We start from the raw sequence: 21,657 nt of genomic DNA, 5'->3' as shown, positions 1-21,657 counted from the left end.
GCCGCAGTCGCGCCTGGAAACACCTGGCGGGGAGCGTTGCGGCGACGACGAACGGGCCAAAATGTCTGCCGCCCCGCCGCAGTCGCGCCGGCAAAACCGCGTGTCGCAGGCGAAACGCAACAGACCGCCCCGCCGGGGGAAGGAGATCCCGATGGACAGGGGACTGCATCCGCTGTCCGGAGGGATGTCGCTCGATGATGCTCATAACCGAAGTCGGGCGTCCCTCGACGTTTCTTGAGCGCAGCGCACAGAGAAGGCCTCGTTCTCTCGTTCAGGTTCGCACGGGACACTGCAAAGTGACTTCGGGAGAGTTCACATTTTTGTTCTCGTTCCCGGCAAGCGTTAGAACTACGCTGAAACTCAACCGCTCAGTCAGCAAGCACGGCACAACCCTCACTAAGCCCTGCCAGGCTCTTTCCCCTTTTTATACCACTGCCTAGTTCCTTACAGTAGTCTAGCATCACTCAGAACGCGTCCACAAATTGGAAAATTGCACTAGAAAGCATATCATCACTTTGAAACACTAAACAAAAGCAATATGTTAAAAAAAAATCCTGCCCCAGGAAGAAAAACATCAGTAACCAACAATTTTGAGGCTGATTCCTACGTTAGGGGCTTCGACTTAAGCCATCGGCGTTACCGTTGAGACTCCCCTTTTTGTAACGCACCTCAAAGGAATATTGTTGTAAAGCGAGGCTCCAGCGCAGGAGGCGGCCATTTTTGGGAGAGATGGTCTGCAGCCATTGGAGAGGGCAGTGATCCGTCTCAATGATAAACCTCGAGCCGGCTAGATAGCATGACAATTTCTGAACGGCCCACACGAGACATGCACACTCTTTCTCGGTGGCGCTATACGCCTGCTCACGACTGGTCAGCTTACGACTAGCATACAGGACGGGGTGTTCTACTTCTCCCTGTTCCCGTTGGCACAGTACAACGCCCATGCCTCGCTCACTAGCATCGCACTGAACAACGAACCCTTTTGTATAGTCTGGCGATCGTAGCACAGGCTGGTTTGTTAGGGCACTCTTTAGGGCGCTAAAAGCTCTTTCCTTTGTCTCGTCCCAGACGACTGTTTGAGGCTCTGTCTTTCTTAGAGCATCCGTCAGGGGAGCCGCGATATCAGAGTACCTAGGGATGTACCTCTGATAGTAGCCGGCGACACCCAAGAACGACCGAATATCGGTCTTGGTGCGCGGTTGCGGAATGTCTCGCACAGCGGCCACTTTTATTTCAGAGGGGCGGCGACGACCCTGACCAATCACGTGACCGAGGTAGACAACCTCGGCCTGTGCTAACTGGCACTTAGGAGCCTTGACTGTCAAGCCCGCTTCGCGCAGGCGGGTTAGCACTGCCCGCAAGTGTGCCATATGCTCAGACCAGGATGCGGAGAATATCGCTACGTCGTCTAGATACGGTAAAGCGAATTCTTGCTGTCCCCGCAACACTTTATCCATGAGGCTTGAAAAACAGTATGGCGCGTTCTTCAAACCAAAACTCAACACTTTAGGACGGAATGTTCCCATTGGTGAAATGAACGCCGCATACCTACTAGCCTCTTCTGTAAGTGGAACCTGCCAATAACCCCTGACAAGATCTAGGGTGGAAATAAACTGAGCGCTACTAACTTTCTCAAGGCGCTCCTCGATGTTAGGGATCTGATAAATTTGATCCTTAGTGATGGAATTAAGCCTGCGGTAGTCGACGCAAGGACGAGGTTCCTTGCCCGGTACCTCAACTAAAATCAAAGGGGAGGTATAATCACTCTCACCTGCCTCAATAACACCGAGCTGTAGCATTTTCTTTACCTCAGCCTCCATAATATCGCTCTGGCGGGGTGACACCCGATACGCCTTGGATCGTACTGGCTCTGGGGAGGTAAGTTCTATATCATGAGTAAGTACAGAAGTCCTACCAGGCCTCTCAGAGAACAGACCTTGAAACTCTTGTAATAGCCGGTGTAGTTCGGTTTTCTGCTCGGGCGACAGCGGTGCTTTACTGATAAGGTCACTAATGACTTGACCGGTGTCTTCCCTGTTCGTCACTGAGCCTAGTCCCGGAAGCTCGACCGGAAGCTCTTCAGGAACGTTTACCATCATGCACACCACTGCTTCCCTTTGTCTATAAGGTTTGAGCAGATTACAGTGGTAAACTTGCTGTGCTTTCCGCTTTCCTGGCAGACTTACCACGTAGTTAACGTCCGACAGTTTCTGAACAATTCGTGCTGGGCCCTCCCCACTGCACGTCTAGTTTGTTGTTTAGCGATGTGCGCAATATCATGACCTCATCGCCCACCTCAAAACGACGGGCCCTGGCTGTCCGATCATAATAAACCTTGGCCCTCTGCTGGGCCTTTGTCATTGCTTCACCTGACAACTCCTGTGCCCTTCTTAAGCGTTCGAGGAGCTTAAGTACGTACTCCACCACGACTGGGTCGTCGCCCCTACCTTCCCACGATTCTCGAAGCATGCGAAGCGGAGACCGAAGCGAGCGACCGTACACCAGTTCAGCTGGCGAAAACCCCGTAGCCGCATGCGGCGCGGTCCTTAAAGCAAACATCACCCCAGGCAGACACAGCTCCCAGTCAGTTCGATGTTCAAAACACAACGCTCTCAACACGCGCTTCATGACGGAGTGGAGCTTCTCAACGGAATTCGACTGTGGGTGGTACACTGAGCTGTGTAGCAGCTTTACCCCACACCTTTCGAGAAAAGTTGTCGTCAAAGCGCTAGTAAACACTGTGCCCTGATCTGATTGAATTTCTGCAGGAAAACCAACTCGCGCAATTATGGACAGTAGTGCATTGACTATCTCAACTGAGCTGAGTTCTTTAAGCGGCACTGCTTCAGGGAACTTTGTCGCTGGGCAGATCACAGTCAAAATGTGTCTGTACCCCGTGGCTGTTACCGGCAGAGGTCCCACTGTATCAATAACGAGCCGTCTAAAAGGCTCCGTTATGATAGGTACCAATTTCAACGGCGCCCTTGATTTGTCCCCTGGTTTGCCCACCCGCTGACAAGTGTCACATGTCCTCACGAAATGGTCTGCGTCCCGAAAACACCCTGGCCAATAGTACTCTTGCAAGAGACGGTCCTTAGTTTTCTTAACTCCTAGGTGTCCGGACCACGAACCCCCGTGTGACAAGCGCAACAGATCCTGACGATAGCATTGAGGCACGACCAGCTGATCGAACTCCACTCCTCTGCGGTCTAGATACTTCCGGTACAGGACTCCACCTCTTTCCACAAAACGCGCAGTTTTCCTGGCGATACCTTCTTTGACCTTGCAGCGCACGTTTTCCAGGCTGCCATCCTTTTTTTGCTCGGCTATCAAAGCCGACCGGCTGACTTTTAGCAACCTATCAAGTCCGTCTGACGTAGGCGCGATGAGCAAATCAGTAGATAGCTCTTCTAACTTTCCCGTGTCGGGCGTTTCCTCTCCAGTATCTGGCGCCTTTAACGTTACAGACTCAAGTTTATTCAGTTCGGGCGTGCTCTGAATATCAGCTTGCTGCGCCTCTGACCCTTTTTCGTTGTTTGATAACGTCGGCCCCGCAACTACCGCCTTTGCAGCGAGCTCCCGAACCTTCGATCTGGTTAAGGCCTGAACACTAGCTTCACCAAACAAAAGCCCCTTCTCGCGCAGGAGGTGATCGGACCTGTTTGAAAATAGGTACGGGTACTGGGGTGGCAGCATAGATGACACTGCCGCCTCCGTCTCAAGCGCTCCGAAAGGTCCTTCAATAAGCACCTTTGCTACTGGCAGACACACGCTATGAGCTTCCACGGCTTGCTTGATCCATGCGCACTCGCCCGTGAACATATGGGGTTCTACGTAAGACGGGTGAACTACATCCATCGTAGCTGCGGAATCGCGAAGCACTCGGCACTCTTTCCCGTTCACGAGGAGGTCTCGCATGTAAGGCTCGAGAAGCTTCATGTTCTCGTCAGTGCTGCCTATTGAAAAAAACACAACTTTTGGTGTTGTTTCCGGACACTGCGCCGAAAAGTGGCCCGGCTTCTGGCACGTATAACAAACGCGCGCTTGCCTCATCTCGAACCGCTTTCTGCGTTCGGCTTCGGCTGCCGCCGTCTCCTTAGGTTCGGTCGCACTGCTTCCACTCGCATCCGCACTACGCGTGTTCCCCTTTGCTCTCATGGGTGTGAACTTCGGCCTCTCAAACTTCGAGCCAAATTCACCCTTTTGACCGTCCTTAGCTCCGCGAGCTCGACGCGTCACAAACTCCTCGGCTAGCTCAGCGGCTTTAGCCACCGTACAAACGTCTGGCCTATCCAAGACCCAGTATCGCACGTTCTCCGGTAACCGACTATAAAACTGTTCTAGCCCGAAGCACTGCAGAACTTTATCGTGGTCACCGAACGCTTTCTCTTCTTTGAGCCACTCCTGCATGTTTGACATAAGCCTATACGCAAACTCTGTATATGACTCACTTCTGCCTTTCTCATTTTCCCGAAACTTCCGACGGAACGCCTCCGCAGACAGCCGGTACTTTTTTAGAAGACTCGATTTCACTGTGTCGAAATCCTCTGCCTCCTCTCTATCCAAGCGAGCGACTACGTCGGCCGCCTCGCCGGGTAACAAAGTGAGCAAGCGCTGTGGCCACGTTTCCCGAGAGAACCCCTGCTTCTCGCACGTTCGCTCAAAGTTAACCAGGAACAAACCAATGTCCTCTCCAAGCTTAAACGGCCGCATCAGGTCAGTCATTTTGAACAATACGCGTTCTCCTGCACCGTGTGCCTGACTTCCATTACGAGCGCGTTCCATCTCTACCTCAAGACGCTTCATTTCCAAAGCGTGTTGACGGTCACGCTCTTCTTTTTCTTTCTGCTCTTTAAGTTCGCGCTCCTGTTTCTCTTTTTGCTCTTTAAGTTCGCGCTCCTGTTTCTCTTTTTGCTCTTTAAGTTCGCGCTCCTGTTTCTCTTTTTGCTCTTTAAGTTCGCGCTCCTGTCTTTTTGACCTCTCCTCAATAGTCTCAAGGCATTCCGACAGCTCGTCATCCTCAGCCTCTAACTCAAGAATAGCCTTTAGCAGTTCTGGTTTTCTGAGTTTGTCCGAGACATCCAGACCCAACTCTCTTGCAAGCTCCAACAATTTCGGTTTGCGCAACGACTTCAAATCCATGGCTGCTCTGAATGCTGCTTTCTCTACTGCTTACTATTGTCTTGCCGCAAACTAACCCGGCAGCAACGACAACCACAATTACCAGCTCTGTTTCTGACACTAACAAAAGCCTGGCAAAGCTCAGAAGAAGAAAGTCCCGCACTCACCAAACCTCGCAGGCAGGAATTCCGCGCAGTCGTTCCGCTGCAGGCAACCAGTCGTCACACAGGGCTCGTTGCACTGCTCCCGGATCGTCGTTGAGCTGCTCAGCATACAGTCAACTGCATCTCTTCGCTGCTGGCCTCCGTTGTCGCGATCTCACCGCTGGCAGACAGTTGTTTGAAGTCGGAGGCGATCTCACCGCTGCCAACCAGATGTTTGGATCGCACCGCTGGTACGATCTGTTGGGAACTCGGCGCTGACGCCCGTGGTTGTACCTGGGTCGCAAGCCCCAAGGGTAGCGTTGGCCTGGCGGCCTGGGGTACAACTGGAAGCATCCGAAGGTCCCGGCAAAGCATGAGTCGACTGGTAACAACAAAACAACTTGTTTATTTTAACATCGCAAAGAGTTGGCGGTCAGGTTTGACCGAAGTAGAGAGACGGGAGAGCACTTTACTCAACAGAAGAAATCGGAGCCCTCCTTTTGGCGTCCGGGGGCAGCTGTTTTTATACTCTCGCAGTTGAGGGCAAGAAGGAACCCCTCAATAGACGAGCACGTGAATGTACAATGGACTAATGGTGACGCACACTGTCGTAGCGCTGCCGGTCGGGCACAATGACTGGAAGGGGAGGATGACCCCTGCTGTCGTATCGCCTGGTTCAGGCACAATGACTGGAAGGAGAGGGTGACCCTTTTCGGTCGCATCGCCGCAGTCGCGCCTGGAAACACCTGGCGGGGAGCGTTGCGGCGACGACGAACGGGCCAAAATGTCTGCCGCCCCGCCGCAGTCGCGCCGGCAAAACCGCGTGTCGCAGGCGAAACGCAACAGCCTGCAGCAGACTGTCTTGTCGTCCCCTTCCATTCCTCTTTTCGCATGTCCACATTGCTAATAAAAGAAACTGTTCTTCGCCTGACCACACTGTTTGTTGCATTGATGTCATCGCGACAACAAGAACACCCCCCCCCCCCCCGCCTCTGTTCTTCTTATTCTCCATAATTGCATACCGAGAATATCGACTTCTACAACGGTAATGTCACAAGGTAGCACACAAAAGTTTATTGACCTCTTGCCAGCTCCTACGTTCGCATATTACGTGGTGACTCCGGTTGAAAAGTGCGTGAGCGACGCTGGTCAATAAGGAAGTTTTAGAAATAGTTTACCCAAGTGACTTTGCTTGCGCGAACCCCAACTCCATTGCACTTCCTTCGCGTTCCCTCGCACTCATTTTGCGTACTTTTGTAAGCCCGCTGGCTGACGTCCATTAACTTTGGGTGCGCAAGATCTGAAACTCCCTATTACTTCTGCAGCTAGATGTAGGGCTCGTACCGAAACACACAAGAAAGCGGACTGGAGATACGGCCCCGAGACTGCTCAATATAAGCGCACCGCATGCGCAGTGCGGAAGGTGTCTGGTAAGCTTACGCTTAGCGGAAGTTTGGGTTACTCTGATGCGGAAGGTGTGTTGGGCAAGTTCTGTATTTTGGTCCACTTTCGTTGCTTCTTGCAGCTATTGCGATCATACGGACACGAGAGGTCGTGCTGCCGCGGTTCGTGGTTCACGCACTGCCCGACGGCAGGGTTAGCAGCGTCCACCCACTGGGCCGCGCATTGTGCGCCAAGCAGTAGCGTTCCTGCTTTGCAGTTATGAGCACAATAGACCCTGGTGCCCACGGTGGTCTGAGCGGGCAGTAAATTAGGAGCTACGAACGGCCGCGTTATTAGTCGGAACGCGTATCTAGTGCACCGTCGACGCGCGTCGCCTGTAATGCCGCTGGTGCAAGGTGAACTTGCGTACACGCACACACCATAGAAGGATGTAGGCGGGTGTACGAATGATATCTGAATGAATGATAGCGTTGTGAGAGGCCTCGTGGCTGCCAGGGCGCCGTTACTGCTGCGCTGCAGCAGTTACATCGGGTGCATTGTCGCGCCAGCAAGTCAACCCGTATCGTTAAAACAGTTGCCGACGAGCTCGAACGTACCGTTAGCCGGTACGTTGAGCAATACTAACGCAGTACGAAACTTCGATGTTCGAGGCATGCTACGTTGTTGTACTGCAGCGGTTATCGAGCCCCGCAAGTAAATTCACGTTACTCGGTAGTTTACAATGTGAGGGCGCATCTGTATGTTTTTTCTTATTGTTTTCAGCTCACCAACTACGAACAATTCAAACAGCAGCAGTTCTTCGCTATCAGTGGTCCGACATGGAGCCAGCAACCGGTGTTCCAGTGGAGCACCAGTGGTTTCAACGACAGCCACGTCGGCCACCCCGACCGGTGGGAGTTTGGCCCCGTGCTGAACTACTGGGGATCCTGCAGGTAGTGAGATGGCACGTACTAGGAGATGAATAAATCATAGCGCGATTGTCTCAAGCAAGTCTTTTGTTGTAGTTTTTTTTCTATGGAATCAGCATCATCTTCACTACGATGGAACACGGATAGAAAGCGGGTTAGTCTCTTGGGAGAATTCCTTTCGCTCGATTCCGTTGCCCTTTCATCATCCGCCATTCACGAGCGGCAGATCCCGCTTGCAAAGAAGACGCCGTGCCGTTAGGACCAGTCACGAAGCGAGATATGAAATAGCATTAGAATAGAAGCACTATATTATGCCGGTACAACGCTTCTGTAACACGCACTACATTATTTTAGCTCTGAACGAGTGTACATCGCCATATTAAGATTCATTTTGGCAGCAAGTTGCTACGCGGGGAATTGTGATATGGAATTCATGGTAAAGTCGATGGGCACATACGTTATATGTTTCTAATTTACCTAATGGTTTTGTAATACTGTGCTAAAGCTCAGCTCGGGATACGATAAACCATGGATGCCAGCGCAATAGGGCAAGAACTATTACCAGAATTGACATAATGAATTCTCGCAAGGAAAGACAATACAGCATCGCATCAAAGGCGAGCAATGCGAAAAGCTGCGATTTTGACAATATATTGCACGGGGCACTCTCATTATCTTAGAAAATCGGCACGGTGGACCCGCTAATAAAGTTGAGTGAACACAAATACTGCTAGAAATATTTCGGTAACATTTATTGATTCACATATGGGGTTTAACGCGCGAAATGAATCGACGGGTTATGAACAGCCCATTATTGGACTCCTTCAGATTATCTTTAACATACTTGAGTACATTAACGTGCACCCAAAGTCAAAGTATACTCGTGTTCTTGTATTTGGTCTCCGACGAAAATGTGGCCGATGCGTACGGGATGAATCTCCGCTCTGGCTCAGCAGTCACTGTGCCTCCAGGGTGGGTAAATCTGCCCGAAAGTCCACCTCAAAAGTTGCACGGCTAAGTTGATAGACAAAAATCACTGCCGCCTGCATGTTTAGCGGTAATTCAAGGGGAGGTTTTTACAACTGACTGCGCACAGAGGTCAAGACACGTCTGGAAGGCTCTTCGAACGGTCAGTAGCTACAAATAGTTCCTTATGATCCAGCCGGTTTTGCACCAATTGTAATTGCTAACGTCGCCAGCGCAGTCTGGAGTTCTCGACTCGCTTGTGTTAACCAAGTGTACTGACCTCGGTTTGCTAAAAAAAAGTTTGCTAAATAACTTTCATCTTTTTTTTCGTTTATGACCCATATTGTGCTTTGCGAATTGTAGCCAGTGATTTAAAAAGCGAAATACACTTAGAACGAAATCTGATGATCACACCAGTTCGATGATATTTGTTCCCAAATTTTCTCACCTTCAGTGCACAAAAAAAGGCGTTTTGTTAAAATGATAAGTACAACGGCGAATTTTTCCTGGAAGTTGAGCAGCGCTTATCTAAAATTGGTGCTAGTGTTAAAATTATTTGCAAGAAAATGTGCCTGGGGAGATCGTTGACCTCAATTGGTATTTCGCAATATGAATGCTCAAGTAATAAGGTAAGAAGCTTATTAGAGAAATTTTAGCAATTAAGTGCCAAGTTTGACTTCCAGTGGAGCTAAAGTCCACTTCCCCGAGTAATCTAGCCTAATAAATGGATTTGCGCAGCATGACGCGGACATTGAAAAATGCGTTAACGTTAAAAAATACACCCGGCATATGCAAAGGGGAAGAAGACGCAGAAGAGAGCGGACGTGCCCCGCATCGGTTCCGTCTTTTTGAATGATTCTGCAGGCGATTTTGGCAGGACCTCGCATTGAAGCACATCGGATTCGCGAGGTTAACGCAAATCGGCGGATATTTTGGACAAGGTGGGCCAGCATTTTTTGGACTTATATCACCTTTTCTGTGCATCGCGCGTGGCCGCCACGCTGGGCCTAACGCAACTTGGGTTTAGCGAGCCCGCCAAGCCGGCACGGCTGATTTACGTATCGACGACGAACTCTCCTCGGAGATGGAAGACGGCGAGGAAAGAATGGGTTGACAGGTGATCACCAACCGAAAATCGCGATCTGCGAAAAAGACGTGGGGAGCTGGTGGAGCCGCCAATTTTACCCAATAATCACAAGGAAAGGAGATCGCCAATAAAGGTGCTGCCGGGGCTGACAAGCTCAAGCGCCGCATTGTCAAGGCGTCAAGGATGCCGGAACTGCCGGAGGAGCAAAGGAAAATCATTGTTAGGCCTCGGGGAAGCCTCAACCTCAACCAAGTCAGCCCAGCTATTGGAGAAGCGATCGTCGAAGCGGTCGGACTTACAGCCGACCGAGCGAAGGAAGACAACGTCTGCCCCAACTTCACACAGAATATCGTGGTGGTTAGTACACCGGAGAGCGATCATGCCGAATGGTAAGTAAGAATCAACTCCGTTACAGTTATGGAGGCGGAATATGAAGTGAGCGCTTATAATACGCCCCCCGCACTCTACGTGCAAGGGGGTTATTAGAAGAGTGAACCTCACTGACAGTCAAAGTGTGATCACGAAAACGATTGTACATGAATACAACCCAACTGCGTTGGCTGCACAGCGTATCAAAGCTACGGGCTCGGTTATTGTGCTTTTCGACGGAGTCAGGGTGCCCAACTTCTTCAAGTATGGGTCAAACTTCGTGATGTGCTATCTGTACAGGAAGCAATTTAACGTATGTTACGCATGTCGAAGAATTGGACAAAGATCAGACGTTTGCCCCACACCTGATGGTATGCAGTGCAGGTAATGTGGTATGCAAGACAAAGGGGAGGATCATAGCTGCTCTCCCAAATTCAAGTTCTGCAGCGAAGGTCACCCCACAGGTGACAAGGCTTGCAAGCAGCTGCACCGAGTACCATATGTAGTAAGAATAAGAAGACAACGCACCAAAGTGGACACCGAAATGGAATTGGCCCAACCGACAAAGGAACGCTCTCCGGGCGCCGGCAAGTGCTCATGCTGAAGAAGCACATCAATATCAAGACAGCGTTCAACAATCAGGGGAAGAAACCGTTCCAGATCTCAGGCGGCGCAGAAGCGGTTCGATGACCAGGAGCTGAAGACAAACACGAAAAACGAGCCAGGAGCGACCAAGGCCCAGAAAGTCAAAGGTACTGTGAAAATCACAGGTGCAATAGCCTTGCAGGAACAAAGCAATGATGCCAGAGTAGAACAGCTGATCAGCGAGGTTATATCACTAAAGAAAGCAAATAAAGAACTTAAGAAGCAGATGCAGGAAATGAACAAAGCGTTTAGGGCAGAAAGCGGCTGTGTGGCAATAGCTAAGCTGGTGCAAAGAAGAAACAGCCACAAGGAAGGAGGCAGACCGGCGCCCAAAAAGAGAGCTGTAGTTCCGGAGGTGGAATTGCTGTGCTCAGTTCTGGAGGAGATTAGGTATGCGATTAGGGACCTAAAGTACGCGGTAGACAGTGTTAACCTCAAGGCGGATAAAACATAGAAGTGTAATAGCCGAGAAAAGGCTGAAAAAGCTAGAGCCCAAGGAGAGGATGAGGGATATGTGCCGTCGGAAGCCGATAGCGGTAGAACACTCCCAGGAGCACTAGATGGTACAGTCAAGAGAACAGTGACAGAGGGTTGCATGTAACAGGGCAACGGCAATAATAACGGATAGCAGAAAGAGAGTGTGTGGAAGTGCAACTGCAGAGGATTTCAGCAAAAAGCGTCATTAGCAGATATAATCAAAGCGGTTGAAAATAGGTTGAAGTTACTAATGCTGCAGGAAACTCTAGCGGAGCAAATCGGGCTCTCCGGCTTTAACTCGGTCTGCAAAGGCAAGGAACTAGGCAGAGAAATTGCCAGCCTGATTGACGAGAAAATTCACTACATAGAGCATGATCTTAAATTAGGGGCGAGTAAAATTGAATACATATCCATAGAAATAGTCCTAAAAGGCACAGAGGTAAAGCGCAATGCTTGTTCTGCCTCTACATATATAACAATCGCAGAGAGATGAGGCAGAGCTTCAGAGCAATTTTTATTAAGGCCATGGGGGTAGCTAAACTGCGCCCCTCATAATAGGAGGGGACTCCAACGCCCCACACCAATCTTAGGGTTACAGCTTCAGTAGTAAGAAAGGAAAGAAATCAGACATCTCATCACGGGATTACGCCACTATCTTACGACGGGCCCAACCTATCCTACTAGGTGTGGCACTTCCACTTTTAGGGACACTACCCCTGACTTATCCTTACCTTTTATCTTACCCAGGGCAGACTGGATCAACTCTGGCGCGGAACTAGTGAGTGACCTTTATAAACTACACATAATGGTGGAAACGACGGGGGAGGAGGTAAAGCATTTCACTTACATAGACTGGGATCAATTTGGAAAAATGAGACGAAAAGACAGAGAACACACACAGATAGAAAGGGGTGCATCATACTACCAGAGTAGGTGGTTCGGATTAGGGATGACTTGAATGCAGCAACTAAGGCTATAGAGATAGAGGAAGAGGTCGAACAAATTTAGAGTAGACAGGCGCATTTGACCTAGCCAAGCAGTCGATTTCACAAAGATGGAAATCGCAACGCTTAAACAGAAGACTTAGGAAACAAATTGCTCAGCTCAATAGGGATCTCGTGGAGCACGCACGATATTTGCAGAAAAAAAAATGGGATGAGGTGTGTAAATGTGCAGATGGAAGTATAAAACGTGGAGGAAATTGGCATGTGCTCAATCAAAAAGGCGCTAAATCGAATAGACGTACGGCAGTGGCGAAGCTGGTGCACCAGGAAAATCAGACTACAAGCGCAGAGAGCATAATGGAGTGATTGGCAGCTAAATACTTGCCTCTCAGGAAAGAGTATCAGCTGGGGACGATCAGGTAACAGCAGATTTGTTGAAGGATGGTGGGCAAATTGTTCTAAAAAAAACGGGCAACCGTGTATACGCAATGCCTCATGGCCTCGAGCGTACCGGAATCTTGGAAGAACGCTAACATCATCTTAATCCATAAGAAAGGGGACGCCAAAGACTTGAAAAATTATAGACCGATCAGCTTACTGTCCATTGCATACAAAGTATTTACTAAGGTAATCGCAAATAGAATCAGGAACACCTTAGACTTCTCTCAAGCAAAGGACCAGGCAGGATTCCGTAAAGGCTACTCAACAATAGACCATATTCACACTATCAATCAGGTGATAGAGAAATGTGCGGAATATAACTAACCCTTATATATAGCTTTCATTGATTACGAGAAAGCGTTTGATTCTGTCGAAACCTCAGCAGTCATGGAGGCATTACGGAATCAGGGTGTAGACAAGCCGTATGTAAAAATACTGAAAGATATCTATAGCGGCTCCACAGCCACCGTAGTCCTCCATTAAGAAAGCAACAAAATCCCAATAAAGAAAGGCGTCAGGCAGGGCGATACGATCTCTCCAATGCTATTCACAGCGTGTTTACACAAGGTATTCAGAGACCTGGATTGGGAAGAATTGGGGATAAGAGTTAATAGAGAATACCTTAGTAACTTGCGATTCGCTGACGCTATTGCCTTGCTTAGTAACTCAGGGGACCAACTGCAATGCATGCTCACTGGCCTGGAGAGGCAAAGCAGAAGGGTGGGACTAAAAATTATTCTGCAGAAAACTAAAGCAATGTTTTACAGTCTCGGAAGAGAACAGCAGTTTACGATAGGTAGCGAGGCACTGGAAGTGGTAAGGGAATGCATCTACTTCGGGCAGGTAGTGACCGCGGATCCGGATCATGAAACTCAAATAATCAGGAGAATAAGAATGGGCTGGGGTGCGTTTGGCAGGCATTCTCAGATCACGAACAGCAAGTCACCATTATCCCTGAAGAGAAAAGTGTATAAAAGCTGTGTCTTACAAGTACTCACGTACGGGGCAGAAACCTGGAGGCTTACGAAAAGGGTTCTACTTACATTGAGGACGACGCAACGAGCTATGGAAATAAGAATGATGGGTGTAACGTTAAGGGATAAGAAAAGAGCAGATTGGGTGAGGGAACAAACGCGAGTTAGTGACATCTTAGTTGAAGTCAAGAAAAAGAAATGGGCATGGGCAGGACATGTAATGAGGAGGGAAGATAACCGACGGTCATTAAGGGTTACGGACTGGATTCCACAGGAAGGGAAACATAGCAGAGGGTGGTAGAAAGTTAGGTGGGCGGATGAGAAAAAGAAGTTTGCAGGGACAACATGGCCACAATTAGTACATGACCGGGGTAGTTGGAGAAGTATGGCAGAGGCCTTTGCCCTGCAGTGGGCGTAACCAGGCTGATGATGATGATGATGTTGAAAGAGAATCAGGATGTAGGTTATCCCGAATGCTTAGAGGTAGAATGCAACTGTGTGGCAATATATATATATATATATATATATATATATATATATATTGCCACATCCTATATGGTCACTGCGGGTATGTGCCAGGCGATGAGAACGACGCTGAAGTAGCGCGCGAGTGGAAAAACAGAGACGACAACGACGTCGCGTTGACTGCTCTGATAAAGTGCTTCCATACGTCCTCTACGCCGGCTTTCCCGTCTTCTACTAGGCTGCGACACTGGTGGAGGTGCTGCGTAGGATTGCCTCATGCTCGGCACCCCTTCGCGGAGCCATACCTCGAAAACGGAATCACCTTCGTTCGTCGAAACTCCTGTTCACCGGTACAGTCGCCGCCTGCTCGGCCTGACGCCCGAGTTCAACCCTTTGCAGGACCCCGCTGGAACGCGTCTACCTACTTCCGCCATGGCTACTGCAACTCCATCGCAGGTGACGCTGCAGAATCCTAAGATACCAGAAAGCTTCCATGGCGACGCTTTTGAAGATGTCCAAGATTGGCTTGACCAATTTGAGCGTGTCGCCAGTTATAATGACTGGGGCTCCCAGCAAAAGCTGTCTAATGTCTACTTCGCGCTTCAAGACAGCGCGCGGACGTGGTTTGTGAACCGGGAGCGAAGTTTGACCACATGGGATGCCTTCCGCACCCAGCTGCTAGACACGTTCACTAGTACCGACAGAAGAGACACTGCGCAGCGCCTACTCGAATCCCGTATTCAAGAACCAAACGAGAGCGTAGCCACGTATGCAGAAGATATGACCCGCCTTTTCCGCAGAGCAGACCCTGAGATGGCCGAAGAAAAGAAGTTACGCTACCGACCACCGACGACAGTGGTCGAATTCACCAAGGAGGCTACCGCTATAGAACGGGCACTAAAGCAACGGTACCGCCAATATGATCGCGCGAACTCACCGGTGAATGCTTCAGTTCTACCTGAGAGCTACGGCACGTCTCTGCGTGAAGTCATCCGGGAGATTGTGCGAGAGGAGATCCGGCAGCTCGGGATTTCTCCTATGGCACCAGCGGTGGCTTCTGTCGCTGATATCGTTCGGGAGGAAGTTCGACAGGCCTTTTCGTCCTCCGACCGGCAGGCGGTGCCGCGACGGCTAACCGACGCGGAAGCTGTCTGTCGTCCACCTCCCGTGCCTTCGATGCTGCTGACACTGTCGACCACTACGGCGCAGCCAGCACCGCCACCCCCGACGCCATATTTTCGCCAGTCACAGCCGCCGCCAGCTATGCCGTATCGCCGCCAGCCGATCGCTGCGCCTCGGTCTTACGGCGAATCCCATGTGGGCTACCCGCTTCGAAAGACCGATTTGTGGCGCACCGCTGACCGCCGGCCGCTGTGCTTTCATTGCGGCGAAGCTGGACATGTTTATCGCGCGTGCCACTACCGCGCAGCCGGGTATCCAAGGTTTCCCAACTGCAATTACCCTGTGTTTGATGCTGCACGTACCTGCGACGACAATTCTACAAACTTTCGGCCAGAAGGTTCAGCGACGCCTCGATCACGTTCCCCTTCTCCGGCTCGTTATACCCCACCGACCCGTCGCGATTTTTCTGACGCCTCTAGGGGCAGGTCCCCTAGCCCACGCCGGGGAAACTAGAAGTAGCGACCTCCGGGGTTGAGGTTGCAAACCGTCTAGCTTTCCAAGAGCCCCCATCACCGACGACCGACGACTCTAAAACTCCGACGTCTCCAACCGCACCCCCTGTAACCGATGCCGTCAGCGCCGATCTTGTCGTTTTCATTGACGTCGATACTGGTTCGCATTTTTCGATAAGTCAAAAGCTGGCCGACAGGTTGAGAAAAGTGAAGACGCCGTGGACCGGGCCCAGTATTAGAACTGCCGGCGGCCAGTTGATGACGCCGATCGGAAAATGCACAGCCAGGATAGTAATCGCCGGTGAAACCTTCGTCGCACCCTCGTCATTCTCTTTGAGTGCTGCAAGGAACTTATATTGGGCATGGATTTCTTGAGAGAGTACGGTGCAGTGATTAATGTCCGTGACCTTGTCGTCACATTTTCTACGAGCTCAGACGACGTCGACTACGCGGAGCACCAGCGACCCCGCTTACGTATCGCCGACGACGACGTCACGCTTCCGCCGCGAAGCTGTGCCCTCGTACCTGTTATCTGCGACAACTTGAACACCGGGACTGGTGTCGCTGAACACATCGACGCACTGGTACTGAGTCAAGGCGTTTCCATCGCCAAGGCCGTAATTAACGTACACGACGGACGTGCTGAACTCCTGCTGACGAATTTTACCAGGGAACGTCGACACATTGTTAGAGGCACGGCTGTTGCGTACTTCGACGAATTTACCTCAATACAAGACTGCCTCTCAGTGGAGCACGTGACGGCCACCGTGGCCATGCCTGCCCCTGTGGTTGATATCAGTCCCACCTTGTTACCCGTCGAACGTAACAGCCTTCTTGAGCTCATCGATGAGTTTGAGAAATGCTTTTCATCTACCTGACGAGTCAGCCAGACGCCGCTCACTAAGCACCGTATTGTCACCGAAGCCGACGCCAGACCAATTCGGCAGAATCCTTATCGTGTGGCACCGAAAGAGCGCGAGGCGATACAAACGCAAGTGAAGACGATGCTTGAGGACGGGGTTATTCGGCCATCTAAGAGCCCTTGGGCATCGCCTGTCGTGTTGGTGAAAAAGAAGGACGGTAGCCTGCGCTTCTGCGTCGACTACCGAAAACTCAACCAGATCACAAAGAAAGACGTTTATCCGCTACCGCGTATCAACAATTCACTGGACAGGCTACAAAACGCACGTTACTTTTCGTCGATGGACTTGAAAAGCGGCTACTGGCAAATAGAAGTTGATGAGAGAGACCGTGAGAAGACCGCATTTGTGACGCCCGACGGACGTTATGAATTTCAGGTGCTCCCCTTCGGTTTGTGTTCTGCGCCAGCAACGTTTCAGCGACTAATGGACACGGTAGTCTCAGGCCTCAAATGGCAAACCTGTTTGGTGTACCTCGACGACGTGATTGTTTTCTCCGCCACGTTCGAGGAACACTTACGGAGACTAAAGACGGTCTTTGAAGCAATACGCTCAGCTGGTCTAACTTTGAAACCTGAAAAGTGCCATTTTGGCTTTGAGGAACTTCAATTTCTCGGTCACGTTGTCAGTCGTGAAGGTGTCCGACCTGACCCTGATAAAACCTCTGCCGTTGCCAATTTCCCAACGCCATCAGATAAAAAGGCCGTGCGACGTTTTCTGGGCCTTTGCGCCTACTACCGACGCTTTATTGCGGACTTTTCGCGCATCGCATGGCCATTAACGCATCTAACCAGAGAAGATGTCCCCTTCGTATGGGGTGAAGACCAGCAACGGGCATTTCACGACCTACGGCAACGCCTGCAGACGCCTCCCGTGCTCGTACACTTTGATGACGACGCTCCTACGATTCTTCATACCGACGCTAGTAATGTCGGCCTCGGCGCAGTGCTTGTACAGCGGCAGGACGGTGCCGAAAGAGTGATTGCTTACGCCAGCAGGACGCTATCAAGAACGGAGGCAAACTACTCCACGACAGAAAAAAAATGTCTCGCACTGGTGTGGGCCCTCCTGAAATTTCGGCCATATTTGTATGGTCGGTGTTTCACCGTTGTCAGTTATCATCATGCACTTTGCTGGCTGACTAATTTAAAAGATCCAGCTGGTCGGCTAGCGCGCTGGAGTCTTCGTCTCCAAGAGTTCGACTTCACGGTTGTCTACAAATCAGGGAAACGACACACAGACGCCGACTGCCTTTCTCGGTCTCCTGTTCAGACTGCAGTGCACGACGATGATGACACGGCTTTTCTAGGCGTGCTAGATACTGTCGCCGTTTCACGCCACCAACGCGAGGACGCAGAACTGGTTCCTCTTTTTGATTACTTAGAGGGAAGAACAGGCAGCGTGCCGAGGTTATTCGCCAGAGGGCTGCCTTCATTCTGCTTGCGCCGCGACGCTCTGTATAAAAAGAACTTTTCACCTAGTGGCAGCAGCTACCTACTCGTCATTCCCGCATCTCTTCGCGACGAAGTCCTACACGCCTGTCACAACGAGCCGACCGCTGGTCACTTGGGCTACACTCGGACATTAGCAAGAATTAGGCTCAAGTACTATTGGCCGAGACTTGCGTCGATCGTGAAACGTTACACACAGACATGCCTGGATTGCCAGCGCCGCAAAGCCCTACCCGGCAAGCCAGCTGGACTGCTGCATCCTGTTCAGATACCGCAAGCGCCGTTCGAACAAATTGGCATGGACCTTTTAGGTCCGTTTCCACTGTCTATTGCCGGAAATAGATGGATAATCGTCGTCACGGATTATCTTACGCGATACGCCGAAACAGGTGCTATCCAACGTGGAACAGCAGCCGAAGCAGCGCGATTTTTTGTCGAAGCCGTCGTCCTAAGGCATGGCGCTCCCGCAGTGGTCATAACAGACAGAGGATCTGCGTTCACGGCTGCGCTTCTGGATACCGTGTTGCGACTAAGTGGTACCACTCACAGAAAGATCACGGCTTACCATCCCCAAACCAATGGGCTGACAGAACGTCTGAATAAGGCTCTGGCAGACATGATGAGTATGTACATCGACGTCGACCACAAGAACTTGGACGAGATTTTACCATATGTTACATTTGCATATAACACGGCTCGCCAAGAGACAACACGCGTGACGCCTTTCAACCTCGTTTACGGACGCGAAGTGACAACCATGTTGGACGCAATGCTGCCGCACGAGTGCGGTGACGACGAGACTGGTGCCGAGGAGTTTACGCAACGCGCAGAGGAAGCCAGGCAGCTTGCGCGTTTGCGAATCAAAGCACAACAGGAATACGATGCCCGACACTACAATCTTTGACACAGACCCGTCACGTACAACGTCGGTGACCAGGTGTGGGTCTGGACTCCGATTCGTCGGCGGGGGCTGTCTGAAAAGCTCCTGCGAAGATACTTCGGCCCGTACACAGTTCTGCGCCGCATCAGCGATGTTAATTATGAAGTTGTCCCCGACAGCCATAACTGCTCCAAACGCCGGCGGCATCTGCCCGAGGTTGTGCATGTGCTTCGTATGAAGCCATACATTTCCTCATGACCTCAACTTTGCACCGTCTGTGCACAGCCTTCGGACGTTGGTGCATCGGGACGATGCCCTTTTTTTCAAAGGGGGGGGGGGGCAAATGCCACATCCTATATGGTCACTGCGGGTATGTTCCAGGCGATGGGAACGACGCTGAAGTAGCGCGCGAGTGGAAAAACAGAGACGACAACGACGTCGCGTTGACTGCTCTGATAAAGTGCTTCCATACGTCCTCTACGCCGGCTTTCCCGTCTTCTACTAGGCTGCGACAATATATATATACAAGGACTCAGGTTAGTACTAACCACGAAGGCAGGCGAATTTAAGCGAGTAGAAGCCATGAGAATCTTAGGGTTATTCCTACAGGCAAACGGGACAAACAGAAGAACAACACGTCGCAAGCAAGACTGCTGAAGTAGTAAGATTGCTTAGGAGAATCACTAACAGACACAGAGGGTTGGGAGAGGAGAGCGCCATGATATTGGTCCACTCTTTCGCCCTGTGTCACTTCTCATATGTAGCTGGGATGCTCAGTTGGACACCGAGAGTTCATTAACACTTTGAACAAATTAATTAAAAGGCTTGTCAAAACAACAGTGGCATTACCAATTAACACGTCAGATGATAAATTAACGAAACTGGGGTTCCACAACACAATAGCCGAGATAGTTGATGCTCAGCAAATTGCCCACAGAGAGAGGCTCTCTGGAACACGGTCAGCTAGAGCAATACACGAAGAGGTAAAGTGGTGCCCAGCCAAATACAGAACTTCACGTGAAGACACAGCAGAACTAAAAGATAGCATAAGAGAGATAATCAAGACGACTCCTTTCCCCAGAAATATGCACCCGGTGCACAACCTGGAAAGACGAAAGGCAAAGCACAAAGCTCTCCCGCAAGAGATAAAGCAAGACAGAGAAGCTGCGGCTTTTGTAGATGCTGCATGGGTCAGAGGAAAGAAAGCCTTCACGGCAGTAATAGTAGATGCAGATGGTCTCACTTGGGATGTTATTACAATCATGCCTAAAGACACGACAGCCACGGAACAAGCAGCGATAGCGTTGGCTTTAAGGAATAATAGGTGGACGCGAATCTACAGGGACCGTAAGATGGCTATTAGACATTTTACCAAAGGCTTTGTAACCAAAGGGCTGCCCAGCTGATTGGAGAGATGGACAGACGAGGGATCGAAATTCGCTGGTGTCCTGCACACACGGGTCTGTCAATCCATCACGGAAGAATTTAAATAAGATGGCTAACGCAGCTGCACCAGGACGTACTATCCGTGCACTACGCGATAAGGACTATAACAATATACAGGAGGAGAACAGGGACCAATTACTTACTTATAATGAAATCACGAAGCATTACTACATAATCAGAAGGGAATTCCCAGTGCCACACGCTAAGCTCAATAGAGCTCAAGCGGTGAGTCTGAGATTGTTACTGACAAGACCTTATCTGAGTCCAAACTTTATTAACAAGCTATATCCGGAAAGAGAAATACCAGTCAATTGCGAGAAGAGTAATGACATCATTTCTCTGGATCAATGGCATCATTACTCTGGATCATATGCTTCGGCAGTGTCCTGTGTCTTTGACAGACTGTGACAAGGAAAGAGACTGGTGGCGAAGAGCCCTTCACAATGTAGTTCTTTTAGATCAAGTACAGGCCGTGTCCAGAAGACCCATTATACGGCGGTAAGGTTAAACCTTACTGTCCCGACGTGGAAGCCGCCTGCGTCAACCTAAGGGTTGATCTTCAGGACCTTAAGTTCATCATACCATAGCATATGCAAAGCAATGACATTCACAATGACTACGCAATATAACACACACAATGACGACCATCAAACAGGCTGTTCATACTTAGAGGCATGCCACTAACATTCATACTTTCCCTAAATGTGGCAAAGATAAGCCTGTCGTCCATATAGCGCACCAACTTTGGCCTGGAAAATCCAGACCTGTGGCGTTGCTACGTGACGCACCACTGCCCGTACTGAGCACAAAAGAGAGCGGCGACGTCCAGCTCTACCCAGCGGTCTGACTGCAAGACGTCTGCTACACGATCGCGTTGACGAAGCTAACGATGCAGCATCCCGCGATAGTGAAGCACTTCACACAGACTGGCATTGCGGCGGGCGGCAACGTCGCAGACCTTTCCAAACGCCGTAGGATGGCCATCATTGAGTATAAATTGCATGCTGCGCGTGTTTCGCTTAATGTGTCAACGCTGAAAAGACAGCGCGCTGTGGACAAACTGAAATAGTGGAGCCACATACGAGCCTGTAATTAAGCAATGCTGTGGTACCTGAAGGGCGTGTTTTGAACCGAGATGACCGCGAAGAGCTGACAGAGCTCCTGGTCCCTAACACGCTTCCTTGAGCAGGCCACAGTGAAATATTATGAATACTTCGGGGAACAGAAGAACAGAAGGACGGGAATAAAGGACCCTTTGAAACGTTGCCGAAGTCCAGTCGGTCAGCGACGTTCCTTATGCAGGCTCCGATTGCGACACGCAGTCGTCTCACAGCTCATCGGATGTTGTAGAGCACCACAGAGTGCCAGCGTAATATCGGTGA

The 21,657-nt window shown here is 50.5% G+C and overlaps 1 protein-coding gene across 1 annotated transcript in view; it reads left to right on the top strand.

Annotated features, from left to right (window-relative positions):
• Positions 1-7,658, top strand: part of LOC142592565 (putative phospholipase B-like 2) — an 88,229-nt gene extending 80,571 nt beyond the window's left edge. The window contains exon 12 of the mRNA XM_075704083.1: positions 7,431-7,658. Coding sequence (XP_075560198.1) covers positions 7,431-7,604 — 174 coding nt within the window. The 3' untranslated portion in view covers positions 7,605-7,658. The remainder of the gene's footprint in view (positions 1-7,430) is intronic.
• Positions 7,659-21,657: the final 13,999 nt, after the last annotated feature.

This window comes from Dermacentor variabilis, chromosome 9, assembly GCF_050947875.1.
Source record: "Dermacentor variabilis isolate Ectoservices chromosome 9, ASM5094787v1, whole genome shotgun sequence".
Classification (NCBI taxonomy): Eukaryota; Metazoa; Arthropoda; class Arachnida; order Ixodida; family Ixodidae; genus Dermacentor; species Dermacentor variabilis.
The sequence above is the reverse complement of the archived record's forward strand: the minus strand, read 5'-3'. Positions and strand labels throughout refer to the sequence as shown.